General features: G+C 40.0%; 1 protein-coding gene across 3 annotated transcripts in view; it reads left to right on the forward strand.

Annotated features, from left to right (window-relative positions):
• The window catches only part of dipk1aa (divergent protein kinase domain 1Aa), a 40,856-nt gene that overhangs the window by 21,822 nt on the left and 3,687 nt on the right, over positions 1-15,347 (forward strand). The window contains 3 exon segments of one of the 3 annotated variants that reach the window (NM_001040354.1): positions 4,259-4,393; positions 9,915-10,022; positions 14,810-14,986. In NM_001040354.1, the coding sequence (NP_001035444.1) occupies positions 4,259-4,393; positions 9,915-10,022; positions 14,810-14,986 (420 nt within the window). 3 annotated transcript variants of the gene reach the window in all.

A 15,347-nucleotide genomic window follows, 5' to 3' on the forward strand; every position in this document is an offset into this window, starting at 1 on the left:
TTTTGTTGTCCCTGTTAGCTGTAGGCTTCCCACATAGCAAAATTTCTCTGGCCCACTCAATCAGGTTTTGCTTGGCCCACATGCCGCAGTGAATTACAGTATATGACTGGACCAAATCTAGCTTCCAGACAAGGGCCAAACACGGACCATATCTGGGCCAAGTCTTAGCCAAGTTAATACCTCATAACTGGGCCTGAACTGGGCCAGATAGGTTGGTGTGTCACGATTGCAATGAAACTGATAAACCCATGAAGCGTTGAACTTTAGGTACACTATGGGCGTACTTTTTCTCAAAGTGACCTGATTGGTAGAATTTATTTTTTTTTTTTTACTCAAAAAATATTTTAATGTATTTTAAATGTTGGTCAAGACTGGCCAAACTTACATGGCCCACATATCAATTTTTTAAATCTGGGCCAAATACTACATTTTACATTTGGCCCAAATCTTGTGTGCTGCCTTAAAGACAGTGCCAGCTCTGCCAAACCCGGGCCATGTTTGGCCCACATGCTGTATGCCAGTGGCGGATGAATGTCTGCTCTGCCAGCTTTATGCCTAATCTGGGCCAGAATTCTTTGCTACTAGGGTTTGCTAAGCTAACTCTGTAAAAGCCAGTGTCTCCCTTTGCATTAAAATGTGAGCGTCTTACATTCAGAGATGTTGTTTATGTTCACACAGCTACATTACACATCAACTAAAGTTTAAAATATGATATGGTAGTGGACCACCCCTTTAAAAAAATGAAATCAATGCTTTTATTTAGTTATATTTAATTAAATTATTTATTTATTTAGCAAAGATGCATTTAATTGTTCAAAAGTGAGTGCAAAAACGACATAAAAATAATTTTATTTCTTTTTAACTTTGTAATTAACAAAAGTTCAGAAAATGTATCTGCATAAAGGATTAAGGTGATAAAAAAGAAATGTTTCTTGGGCACCAAATCGACATACTGTAATAGAAATTTGTTTCCGCCATCGAGGAAGGAAAAAAAGTCATTGATTCATTAATTTCTAGTGTTGTTTGCATGACAATACCCAACAGGCAAAGAACGTAAACATGACGTCAAATTGAAGTTGTATCCTAACGTCGTGGGGTTGTTACATTTTGTTTGGAAATGGATATCTAGTTGACGTCACAGACCAACTTCATCCAATGTGAATGTCCAATGGCCAACCTAAAATCAACCAGATATCAACGTCTAATGATGATACAGCTTGGCGTTGTGTGGACTATATATAGTGTACCACTATGACGTATATCAGACGTTGGAATTAGTTTGCCAAACATGACAAATAAATATCAGTATTTGACGTCAATATGACATTGGTTCAAGATGTTGGCTTGATGTTGGATTTTGGTCACTTTCCAACAAAACCTAAAATCAACCAAATAATAACATCATTTGACGTCTTATTGGACATTAAAATAACTTTGTCCTTTAGACCATGGCTAGACATATCCTGCATCCGAAACCGCCTACTACTCTTTAGGTACTGCATTTGAATTTAAACGTACTACTCTGCCGTTAGAAAAGTATGTTCTATACAGTATGAATGTGAAAAGTATGAATGGAATTCGGACGTACTACATCCGCCATTTTGTCATGGTCACGTGACCTACCTGCGTCAGTTGCGTCGCCTCACTTCCATTCATGAATTCTCTCACAGGGCATTATGGGATAGCGCAGCGTGCATGGGATGCACACTTCAGAATCTCGCCGGAAGTAGTAAGTCATCCGGGTACTTCTCGCCTACTGATTTTTGAATTCTGTGAATTCAGACATACTACTCGGCTCGCATACTGATTTTAGCGTACTATGTAGTATGGAAGTATGCGGTTTCGGACGCAGCCGAATTTTGGTCACTTGACGTTATGCCATAAATCTAACCTAATATTAACGTCTTATGATTATCCTTTCTTCCACCAATCCCAGGACAAGCCGCAAGGATTTAAAGCCCAGACAGACCAGTTTGTGGTGTGCGCTCTGCCTCGGCGTACCATTTGTGCTCCACGCAATTTGTTTGTGCTACACTTCGTCTATTCAGTGATTTATAATCTCAGTTTACTGTGATAATTCGAGTTCGCTTGTTGAACTTCGTTGGCTTTAACTAACAATGTGATGGTTGTTGTGTGATTCTAAACTAAGCTCTTTGACGGTCTTATTCGGTTTGTTTTAGTTTAGATTGATGTTTTGTTCGATTAGTTTGAGTGTTTGGCCATCTGTGTATTTTGAGTTTTGTAGTTTAATTAGTTTAGTTCGGGTGTCATATACACTAAAGATCTCTGTTTTTATTTGTGTTTCTTTTTGACGTCTAGTTTAGACTTTAGATTTAAGAATTATTTTGTTTTGTTAGTTTCTTTGATTTGGCTTACAATCGTTGTTTTTGTTTAAAGATAATAATTGTAAATGTTTATTTATTTTTTTTCATTTTTTTTTGTTGCATATTGTTTCAACCACAATATTGTCAGTGCCAACTATCTAGTGATGTGAGTGCATTGACACACATAGCACACGTCACACATATAATTCAATATTATAAAAGTCATTCACCCTTTTTTATTTCAGGGGCAAAGACAGGCTTCATTCAGGACTTTTTGTACTTTAAAGCCCATGGGCCCTATCATACACCCAGCTCAATGTGGTGCAAGGCGCGACCCAATTGTTATTTGCTACTTTCAGCTCGGCGCAAGAGTCGTTTTGAGGTGTTGCGCCACGCTGTTTAAATAGCAAATGCATTTGCGCTCATATATGCGCCCATAGGCGTTCTGGTCTAAAAAAGCAGGTGTGTTTTGGCGAGTTGCTGGCGCGTTGCTATTTTAAGAAACTATAATAGTCTGTTTTTAAGACCAGAACAAAGCCGATCTATTGTCTGGCGCAGAGTGCGCCTGGCATACACACTGTTTAATACACATAAGATGTAGAGCAATACGCAAATATATTTACATATGAAAAAGATATAAAATATTAAGGATATATATAGGATACAATAAGGATATATATAGGATATAAATATAAAGAAATAAAATATTACAAAACATTATTTATTAGCCTACATGAAATTAAAATCCACTGCCTTCATACTTTCTTCATCTCGGGAGGCATTTTCAATTCATTCAATTTGCTTTTGTATAATGTTATTATTATTAGCAGTATTATTTATTATATGCATATTTATATTTGTTTTATTAAAAATAAGCTTAGATTTGTCCACCTGTCAGATTTTAGACCAGGGGTGGCCAATCCTGTTCCTGGAGATCTACCTTCCTGCAGATTTCAGTTGCAACCCTTATCAAACACACCTGTCTGTAATTATCAAGTGGATTTCAGGTCCTAATTAATTAGTTCAGGTGGGTTTGATGGGTACATTCTATGGGTACAGCATGTGTATTTGGATTTAACTCAGTTTTTTGAGCACACTTCGTTATTATTGTTTATTTATTCGTTTGCTGGAAATTAGAACTGAATTTACAAACAGTTTTGAAACAAATCTTTGCGCTTAACAAACAAAATTAATTATTTATAGGGTAATTGATGTCTGTGCGTACAAGGTTTCCCTATCCACAAGAGCGAAAGTGAAACTAGATTATGAGATGCCTTATCTCTCATTCTCGCGCAGTAGATGCTCTGTTTAACTGTTTTCTTGCTAGTGAAGCGCTCAGTTTTTATACTTACACTTACTTTACGACATGTAAATAGCAAATGCGCTTATGGCGCGACGCAACTGGCTCTTAAAGGTAATGGGAGATGAGACTCTGATCTCAACACACACCTATAGTTCATTAGGAAAACAAACTGAACCCTTTTAGACCATGCGCCACATTGCAAAGCGGATTTTTCCGTCCTTATATTAGCAAAAGTGGATTCTGACACGCCCTGAAAGCGTTTGCACCCTCAAAATGAAGCCACTTGTGTGTAAGCTATCCAACTTAAAGAACCATTTAAGTCTTAGAGAATTCATTGAAATGAGTTAATGTAGCAGATGATTACCAACCTTACAATCACACTGTGGCTGTACTGATTTCATGAATCATTGGCTGCTAGTTATAAAAGCACAGTAAGCGAGTTGTGAACTGTTGATGTTTTTGACACAGAGTTGTCTATTCAGACTTCTTTTCGCTTTTGATATTTGACAGAGTCATAAACTACAAGTAAATATTTGACTTTTTCAGTCAGGCTTTGTGTTTACTTTGAGCCTGGACTGTGATAACATTCATAGACCCAGCTTATGTTTACTTTCTGCTTCCTGTCCCTCAGGCTCGCCTGTCCTATATTCGAGTGAAGTATCTCTTTCTCACGTGGCTTGCTGTGTTTGTGAGCAGTTGGGTTGTTTATGTCCAGTACTCCACGTACACTGAGCTGTGCAGAGGACGAGAATGCAAGAGCATCATTGTGAGTATGATTGTTTCTGTTCATTGCATTTGTGATTGACTAATAGCAGAAGTGATGTAACAGAACAGAATCTCATTGACCCAAGACTTCATGTTTCATTGACTTCTATTGTTTTTTTTTTTTAGCTGTAACAACTCATAGTGCAGCTTAATGACACAAACTGGTATTTTGTCATTATATTATTTCATGTATCATCATAAACGCGTGTTTGTAGTAGTTTGATTTATCAACGTTTGTTTTTACTAGTTATGTCTCCCATGGGCAAATGAAATAATAAAACAAACAATGAAAAGAGCGCACTTTCGCATTTTAGAAAAACACTAACTAGGGCTAGGTTATATGGACTTTTTTTTTTAAAATCCCAGATTTTGTCACAAAAAAAGTTAATTTAAGATTCAAAAAATTGGTTGAATATTGTTAACCTACACTCTCAGAAATAAAGGTACAGGAGCTGTCACTGGGGTGGTACCTTTTCAAAAGTTACACATTTGTACCTACAAGGTCCATATTAATACCTCAATAGTACATATCAGTACCTAAAAAGTACAAATATGTTCTGTCAGGGTTCTGCCACTCTGGTCTTGTAAATTTTTGTTTTGGTGGCAGAGCTCGGACACTACCCATGTCTGGTCCTGTTTCTGTCTCTGTGTGCGCGCGCGCCGTCGTGGGTGTACGCAGAGTGTGCGCGCTCCTGCTTGATGCGGCCGCGCGGGAGCTCTGCGTCTCTCAGACGCGTGCGCTCTTGTACTCGTGTTTGTGTTTTCGTCTGTCAGCAGCGTGGTGTTTCATTCCCAGCGTCTCAGTCTTGTTGGTTTCGGTTTTGGTCGGCGCTGGGATGAAGCATGCACGCTGCGTGTGTGAGCGCACGGTGAGTGTTTTCATTCATCGTGTGCTCGTGTCTTGCGTCTTTTGTCAAAGCACGTGGCTCGGTGTTTACATTGTGGTCACGTGCTTTTGTCGTGTGCTTCAGTGTTGTGTTATGTGAGCGCATGGCTTGTGTTGTCTCTCTGTGTCATGCGCTCTCCCGTCTATTGTCTAGTCCCACCCTCCTTGTTTACTCATTATTAGTTTGTCATGTTCACCTGTGTCAATTTACTTTTTGCTTTATAATCCCCCTCATGTTTTCAGTCCTTTGCCAGTTCGTCGTTGATATTACTCTGTCTTGTTGTCTCCAGTCCTGTCAAGTTTGTTTTTGCCTTTTAATTCATGTTTTCCCCTTCGGGGTAGTTTTGTTTTGCCCTTTATTTTTATTTGTAGTTTATAATAAATAATCCTACATTTTTCTGCAATTGGGTCTTCACTCCTTTTTTCCCTCACCGACCGTGACATGTTCCTCTTAAAATTTTTAGGTACTAATAAACAATACTTTATCTCTGTCATTTAACAAAATGTATCACATTATAGTAATATTACTAGTAAAAACCTCAAATACTGTAAACAGTGGTTAGGGTTAGGAAATGTTCAGTTACTAAAGTGAACTGTTAATAAAAAACGTAACACTGATCCTGTTGAACAAACCAGCAAATTAAAGTAAAATGATTAAAATAATCATAACCATTTTTTATAATAATCACCATTTATTTGCTCTTCTGCTATTGTGTAGGCTTTCTTGGCCTTTGCTACACGGTGAGCATTGTAAGATGTGCGGAGTGCCTGTACTAGTTTTGAACATGAAGATGTTCGGCACTTTTGTGATGTCCTCAGCTATTGGAGTCGTCTTTGATAGTAGTTCTCAGATTTGTCCTTGCAACTGGGATGTTTGGTTTCTAAGTGTTGTTTTAATTTAGAACGTTTCATGCTCTCTTGTGAGAGCACCTCACTACTCACTGAGGTTTTAAGCCTTTTTTGTCGTCAATATATGTAAATCCACACTTTACATACATGGTTGTACTTGCGCTTCGACATATTTGTTGCTATAATTGAATGAAATTTCACATATCAAAAGGTACGGTTGTTGTATGCGCATTTCAAAATAAAAGTCCCATATAAGCAAAATAAGTAAAAAATTAAACTTTTGTTGTTTTTTTGACCACACACTCTGCGACCTACTGAAAATGACCCACCAGTTAAGAAACACAGATGTAGAGTTTATATAATTAGCATAAGCATATTATAAATTATGATATAAAAAATGCTAGAGAAAAAAAAATCCCTCAAGAACCTTGCTAGCTGTAATTCAAAATATAAAATTGAACAATAGAATCTAGGGTTGGGCCGATAGACGATGCCATCATCCATTGCCGATGGCCATTAGACAGACAACATGATGCTGAGCCGGCATCGCCAATCCTCCGTCGCAAACCGGCTCGCAAAAAATACACTTAGGCCCAGTTTACACTAATACGTCTTAGTGTTAAAATGGCATTTTAGAACAAAAATGGTCCACAACCACATCGTGTTTTACCCAACATTTCTGAACAGCTTTCTGTCCGCTGAAAACGCACATCACGTGACCACACACACACAGCCACACACACTGTCATGGGCTCGTCTGAGCTCCAGTGAGCAGTGCACGTCGGACAGTTTATCAAGAATGTACCGCTGGATCGCGTGTCACTATAGTCGTTAAACGTGATATTCAGACACGCCAAGTCTCTCGGAGGTTTGCAAACGAGTTATAATCTCCTAGAAATCACGCATCTCCCTCCCGGTCCTCAAATAAGTCTCGCACCCTTCTCACCCCTCACCACCGGATTCCTCCTCACTCTTCAGACACGTCGCGCACACCCTATCAAACACCGCCTGCCCCCCGCGCTTTTTTACATAACGACAATGCCATCGTCCATCGCGATGTTTCACATTGGACATCGTATGATGCCAAATTGGTCGACATCGCCCAACCGTAATATACCCTATTTACAATTGCATACAAGACTTTTATAATAAAAATATCAATTAAATCATTTTATAAAGTCACAGTGAAAGTGAACTCAAAATGATTGCTAAAAAGAGGACCTTATTCAAGGTGACTTGATTCCCTATTATTTTGTATAGATTATTTCAACATGAACATACATTCAGAGCTTTATTCATTACATCTTAATGACTTACGCAGGGCCAGTGTGTTGCTTTTGTTTGTGTCAGGCCGTTGCATCGCAACTTTGTGGCTGGGTCAAGCAATTGATCCGGTTACAGCAACGTTGAATGGCAATATACGGTAACAGTTCCTTTTGTATGCGCGTCTGGTACAGTACTGTTTGATGCTGCATTCACACCAGATGCGGGTGAATCATCAAGCGCAAGTGATTTACATGTTAATTCAATGCAAAGACGTGACTACGCATCCTGCGGCACAATTCGCACGAATGAATAAATGAAGTGGCGCGAGTTGAGAATTTTGCGTGAGTTGGAAGATCTAACCTTTAGCAGTGATTTGTGCCGTGTTAACCAATCAGGAGCTTGCTGCAGTATGGGCGTCATTATGTCCTAGTTCCTGTCATTGGTGTCCGGAGGGGAAATTTTCCCACTGACACTATGCAGACAACAGCTCATCAAGGTGGGCTCGGATCAGCCTGAAGCATCGCTGAAAGTTTCCATCACAACATTTCTCCATAATCTTCCCTGCACACGACAATATTGTTTGTTTGTTTGTTTCTATGACAAATGCGAGGGAACTATAGGAACCCAAAGGAAAGCATCAGGTCTTATGCTGTGTTCACACCAGACGTGGAAGAAGCGTCAATTGCGAGTGATTTACATGTTAGGTCAATGCAAACGCACGAATAGACATCCTGTGGCGAGGTGCGTGGCGCAAATGACGTGAATTGCGCCAATGGCACATTAACCAATCAGGAGCTTGCTCTTGTGGGGGCGTGATTGTGACATAGCGCCTGTTGTTGGTGTCCCGAGGGAAATCCTCCAGCCGACACCGACAACAGTTCATCAAACTGGGTTCGGCTCAATCAGAAGCACGACTAAAAATGCCTCCATCAACCAGGTTCAGTTTCCGGAGGAGTTTATGAGCTGGATGCACCTCTGAAAGGATCTAGTGGACTCAGACACGGCCATAAAAATATCGATGTTGTTTTTCAGCCTTCATAAAGCACATAAACACTGTTATTTTCTTAATAAAATCCATGTTAGCCATTAAGCAATGAAACTACAGTCACCAGGCAGACAGAAGCCCTGCCCATCAAGCGAAACCGGGTCTATTCTGAAGTGAATCTGATGCGCGAATAAAGCGGATTTGACGCATGAATGAAGCAAGTAAACGCAAATGTTCACGCATATGTTCAAAAAACATATCAAATGCTTGTCGTTATCATTCTCTTAAATTGCTATATGATCATTTAAATGATGTGCGGCCAGTTTAATTTTCACTTCCTAGCGCGGCTCATGGCTGCCATCACTGTGACATATGCAAATCATTCTTTAAGTGCGGGTCTCAAACGATCTCTCTGTGCAACAAACTGAACGTTATTTACAACTTTATTACTTGTTTTTCACAACCTATGCTGGTAGTAGATGGTAGTCAGCTCACGTGTGATTTCACGACCGTAAATACATCATTACATGAAGACAGAAATGACATTTCTGGGTGAATTATACCTTATAAATACAGTATGTGACACTTTTAACGCCATTTGAAGGTGTTCATGTTTCTGTGAAGACTTGTGCGACTGCCTTGCTTCTCTCCTGACCTTGAAAATATAATTGGCTGAATCGTAGAAAAGCTGAATTAAGATCGTGTGTAGAGTCGAGTCGAGATCGTGATCTTTTTTTCGATTAATTAGTAAAATCTCATTTTCTTAAGACCTAATAATATAGATTTGTCTTTCTGCCGGTTAGTGATTATAAGGCAAAAACATGAAAATAATATTCATTTTAATACTGGTACAACCAGCACAATGACAGTTGATTAGTTCACTTGAAAAGATTATTGTTAATCAGTGAAAATATTCAGTGGCTTATAAATCTTATCTTATAATTGAATTGTATTGACAAAAATAGCTTTAGCATTTATATCACCTTACGTGCTTTCCGAACAAAATAAAGTTATCTGGGTTATAATTAACATACCAGGGTGAGTACATGATGTCAACTTTTATTTTTGGGTGAACTCTTCCTTTATGACTTAAAGAGACAGTTTACCCCAAAATAAATTGTACCTCATCATTTACTCTCCATTTAAACCTCTTTTTTTTGTAAAAACAGTCTTTTTATAGATATTTTGAAGAATGCTGGCACCCATTGACTTCCAGGGAAGGAAAAAAGTGAAAGTCAATGGGTACCAGCTACCTGCATTTTTCAAAATATCTTCTTTTGTGTTCAACAGAAGAAAGGAACAAGTTTTTAACAAGTAAAGAGTGAGTAAATGATGACAGAATGTTTACTTTAACTGTCACTTTAAATGGGATTGGGAAAGTATTTGTTTACAGTGTAAGCCCACAGCACCATCTATTGGGGATGCGGTGAAAATGTTTCTTCTGTGTTCATTGCCATATCTTCCTATCACAATGCTGGCTTCTAGTTAATTGACATGCTTATAAGCCCATTGAAACGGTCTGTCCTCTTCCAACAGTGTGACAAATACAGCAAAGGCATTATCGATGGTTCAGCCTGCAGCAGCCTGTGTGAAGAAAGCAAACTGTACTTTGGAAGGTGCCTCTCCACCAAACCAAACAATCAGGTATGACACACTCGCCAGCAGAACAAAAAGAGATGCCCTTCCCAGCAGCGTCCAGCACACATGAACCGGCTAAATGAGGTCTTCAGAATCGCTACAAACTTTCTGGCATGTTTGTTGGAGCTAAACTCTGCAGGAAGCAAGCACTCCTTGTTTTGAGCGTATCCAAATTTAACCGCATCCAGCAATTTGCATCCGTTCAGAATGCTTTCATAGTGTAAATAACAATGTGGCCGAAGTGTTTGATTAGCCACAAATGACATACCTAATCTCCGCTCGCTCAACAAACATATTCGTAAGGGACAAATAGTGTAAAGTAATGAAATAAAAATACTCGGATAACTATGATGGTCGAGAGAGCTGCAATTTAAGAAAACATGTGCAATCATAGGTGTTGCTAGGCCTATTTTTAAACTTTTGCGGTTAGCCTATAAACTGTACACTAAATTATCGCCTCAGTCCCCTTTAAATTTGATAAGAAAACGGCGGCAGAATTCGTCTCCTCTCCGTCTTTTGTTTTTCATTTGATCAGCAAACCACAGTAGTGGACAGTGAGAGAACGAGGTGTGTGTTTATCGATAAATTGTTATAATATCTGCTTATTTGCAGTTTTTTGATATAGACAATGATAGCAACACACTGATAGCAACAGCGCACGAGAAATGCCAGCACAGGCTTCCAGTTTCCGTAGTTTCAAGTGCTGAACATCTTGTATCTTCACACCATTGACAATAAAAAGATAGTGGGGCCATTCTTCATCAATGGAAACCTCAAGGCCACTGGATATTTGAAATTGCTACATGATGACGTGTTTCCCTCTTTATGCACTGAAGCTGGCACGTTCCCTGAATTTTTTCAGCAAGATGGTGCACCACCACATTATGGGTGTCAGGTCTGAGCGTTCCTAGATGAACAGTTTCCTGAAAAGTGGATTGGTTGTCGTGGGCCAGTTGAATCGCCCCCACGCTCTCCCGATCTGACCCCCTTAGACTTTTAACTTTGGGGTCATCTGAAGGCAATTGTCTATAATGTTAATGTAACCGCACCGGTCCTACACCACTCAACCCGCTCCGGGCTGAGATCGAACTGGCGACCTTCCGCATGGGAGTTGGTTGCTCCACCAAGGAGGCTAAAGACCATGGCCTCTAGCGTCTGTCGTTACAGCGCCTTTTAGAGGTCAGAGGAGTGAGGTTTACCTGCACAGCACACACTAGCTGGCCTCCGTTACACTCACCCCCCTAAACCTCACTCCCATCCAGGTAACAGCACCAATGTGACCTCGCCGGTCCTACATCACTCATTCCGCTCCGGGCTGGGATCGAAACGGCGACCTTCCGCATGGGAGTTGGTTGCTCTACCAAGGAGGCTAAAGACCATGGCCTCTAGTGTCTGTTGCTAGAGCACCTTTTAGAGGTCAAAGGAGTGAGGTTTACCTGCACAGCACACACTAGCTGGCCTCCGTTACATTAAGATACAAGATGTGCAGCACCTGAAACTATGGATACTGGAAGCCTGTGCTGGCATTTCTCCTGTGGTGTTGCTATCAGTGTGTAAAGAGTGGGAGAAGAGGGTTGCATTGACAATCCAACACAATGGGCAGCACACTGAACACATTTTATATGTGGTCAGAAACTTGTAAAAGACTCATGATAGAATAAAGTTACGTCAAAACCAAGCACATCATTATTTTTCTTGTGAAATTCCCATTAAGTTTAATGTGTCTGATGACCCTCTTCCTATTGAAAAAAAAAAACAAAAGTTGGATTAAGATGGCCGACTTCAAATTGGCCACCATCCATCTTGAAAAGTTTGCCCCCTCACATATACTAATGTGCCACAAACCAACCATTCCCTTTATCTTAAGGTGTATCCATATAAATGGCCCACCCTGTAAAACTAAATGCACTACAGAATGTTGCGTTTTCAAATACATGCACAAATTGCATTTCAATTCAGTTCATCTTTATTTCTATAGCGCTTTTACAATGTCGATTGAGTCAAAGCAGCTTAATATAGAAGTCCTGGCAAATTGAAACTGTGTCAGTCCAGATTTTAGAGTTGAAGTTCAGTTTAGCTCAGTTCAGTGTGGTTAATTTTTACTGCTCAAAGTCCAAACACTGAAGAGTAAATCCATCACTGCGCAGCTCCACAAACCAAGCAAGCCAGTGGCGAGGAACAAAACTTCACCAATTGGCAAAAGGAAAAAAAAAACTAGAGAAAAACCAGGCTCAGTTGGGGATGACCATTTTTTCCTCTGGCCAAACTTCTTTGGCAGAGCTGCAGTCTAGGCGCTGGAGGCTCTGTTAATTCTATTAGTGCTAACATGAGCTTGATTTGCGGCTCCAACTGCTGGACAACCATAGCTTGTTAGTCAGGGTCCAAAGTGCATAACCTAAGGGTTAACATATTGTAACAGCTAGATTTTTGCCTCTTAGGTTACACGTATTTTGGTCCGCATGTAAACGCATCAACCTGCTTTCCCACAGCTTATTATAGGACTGGTGCAAATATTAATGTAATGTGTTCTTGCAGTACAAACCTGATTCCAAAAAGGTTGGGACACTGTACAAATTGTGAATAAAAAAGGAATGCAATAATTTACAAATCTCATAAACTTATATTTTATTCACAATAGAATATAGATAACTTAGCTGAAAGTGCTGAAAGTGAAACATTTTAAATCATCAGGCTAAACATTGGCTCATTTTGGATTTCAAGACAGCTACACATTCCAAAAACGTTGGGGCAGGTAGCAATAACAAGCTAAAAAAGTGCATTTTTTAAATTGACAATGCTAGACTACATGCCGCATCAATTACAACATTATGGATGCGTTGACAGAATCCAGTTATCATAAAGAGGAAGATGCGACAAAGATTACCTAAAACAGTTAAGCAGCTGGAAGTCTGTAAGAATGGGAGAACATGCCTATTACTTAACTTGAACCACATGTCTCCTCAGTCCCTAGTCATTTGCAGACTGTTGTAAAAAGAAGAGGGGATGCCTCACAGTGGTAAACATGGTCTTGTTTCAACTTTTTAAAAATGTGTTGATGCCAGGAATTAAAAAGAATCAACTTATTTTTCCCTTTAAATGAAACATTTCCGCAGTTTAAGCATTTGACATGTCATCAATGTTCTATACTGCATAAAATATTCAAGAGCCCATATTATACATGAAATAGGGTCATATCTTGGTTGTAAGGGTCTCCAACAACAGTCTAATATGCATGCAAGGTCAAAAAACACTTTCATGGTCTTATAATCTGCATTTATTTTTACCTAATTATCCCAGCGACTCCCGTATGAATCGTCCAGTGATTCATTTGTTCCCAAACCCCTCCTTAGCGTGAAGCTAATCTGCGCTGATTGGACCGATGACAGTCTGTCGCGATTGGTCGACTGCCTTCAGTCAGAGAGTGAAATGCCCAATAGCTAATCAGCAATATAAAAAGTTATCACAGTTCATACACGCTCGATAGTGTAGGCGTGGATTTTAGCTGCCACACACACACAAAAACACACACACGCTTCCGCCCGCACTCGCCAGGTTTTAGCCTGAGAACCCGCCCCGTTTTCTGCCCGCCGCGCCCGATCCCGCTAAAGAGCGGGGGAGAACACAACCAAAAATCACCCAGCTATACAGTCCAGACAGCCAAGCTGTCTGTATAAACACACACTCTCTCTCTCTCTCTCTCTCGCACTAACACACAAGCGCCAAGCAGACACACAGGCAAAGCTCTCTCTTTCTCATTCGCATAGCAATATCCGTGATATTGCTAGACAGCCCGCTCCCGTCCCAAATTAAACCCGTTACCGACCCCTCCCGCGATTTATTCGGAAATTTATTTCCGCGAAATTTATACCACGGAGCTCTATAAACAAAGCAGCATGCGTCGCATTTTTAACGTGGCTTTGCACGCAATAAGAGAATATAGCCAGTTAACCTGATACAGTACACGCGGTTACAAGTAACAAATCACAACTAAATACATTTGCAAGCCAGAGTCAACGAGGCAACAACTTTAATCGCACGTACTTACACTTGAGAAATGGAGGAAGAAACCCATCCTGACGTCCATCAGTAACTTACTCTTTAAGTAACTTACTCTTGATCCTTCCTTTAACAAACGCAGATGAAGTATTCTTTGTAGCATGTAGTTTCCAGAAGTTTCCAGTAGTTTCCAACTGCTTGGTTATAATGCTGATGTTTCATCTTTGGGTAGAGACTCGATATAATATCCATCTGCAGTGTGACTTCAATCGATTGTGTGTCTGGGTTTCTGCGTCAGAGGGCGGGGCCTCAGGTTTGAAATCTCCCGGCTTTGCGCGTGCACGTGAATAACTTGGTTTCGTTCGTACGTCATGGCGAAACACCTAATGACTCGGTATCAAGGCGACTCGTTTGAAGCACTATGAGTCGACTCTTTTATAGATGAATCAACCGTTTTAAACACTGTATTCTTACAGATTTAAGCCTTAGCTGGATACTTCACTTTACTTAGAGCTGTGTTACACACTACATGGAGGGGAATTTTCAAAAACCCATAATATGGGCTCTTTAAAATCTGGAACTTCCACATCATTGCATTCAGATTTTAGTTACATTTTGTACAGTGTACCAACTGTTCTGGAACCGGGTTTGTAAATTAATCCTACGTTTTATATTTATATTATATACGTTGTATAAATTTATTGTCATACATGGCAAATAATTTAACATTCCACTTAGAAACACCCTTAAAAGAAAGTACCACTGATGTAGACATTGTGTTGCTGTGCACTTCTCAGGTGTATACGGGCAGCTGGGGTGACCAGGACGGTGTCATCAAGTGTCAACTAAGTGACGTCCTGCACTATGAGCTGGGGGAAGAGCTGGAGCCAAAGAAAGAGATCACACTCTTTGAAAAGCCCACCCGAGGAACATCTGTAGAGAAGTTTAAAGAAATGGTCGCAAGTCATTTGAAGGTTTGGATACTTTTTTTTTTTTGTAACTTTTTTTAGTAATGGTTGGCAGATGGGCAACACGGTGGCTCAGTGGTTAACACTGTCGCTCTGAATATATATACATTTTTTTGTGTTTACACAGTCATAAAATAGATCCAATCTGTCATATATGAGCAAAAAATCAGAATTGGGTCACATTTAACTGGCTGTGTAAACGGGGACATAAAAGCATAAATGCTCACAATGGCATCAGCTACACGCAAGGTTTTCATTGTGGGGTACGGCGATCACTCTTGCTGAAGTATAAGTCAGGCTGAAGAAACAAAATCTTGCTAGTTGCAATCAAGCGGCAACCTCCCTCTCTCCCTAGGGAGGCCAATAC

This window comes from Danio rerio, chromosome 2 (assembly GCF_052040795.2).
Source record: "Danio rerio strain M-AB ecotype USA chromosome 2, GRCz13ab, whole genome shotgun sequence".
NCBI lineage: Eukaryota > Metazoa > Chordata > Actinopteri > Cypriniformes > Danionidae > Danio > Danio rerio.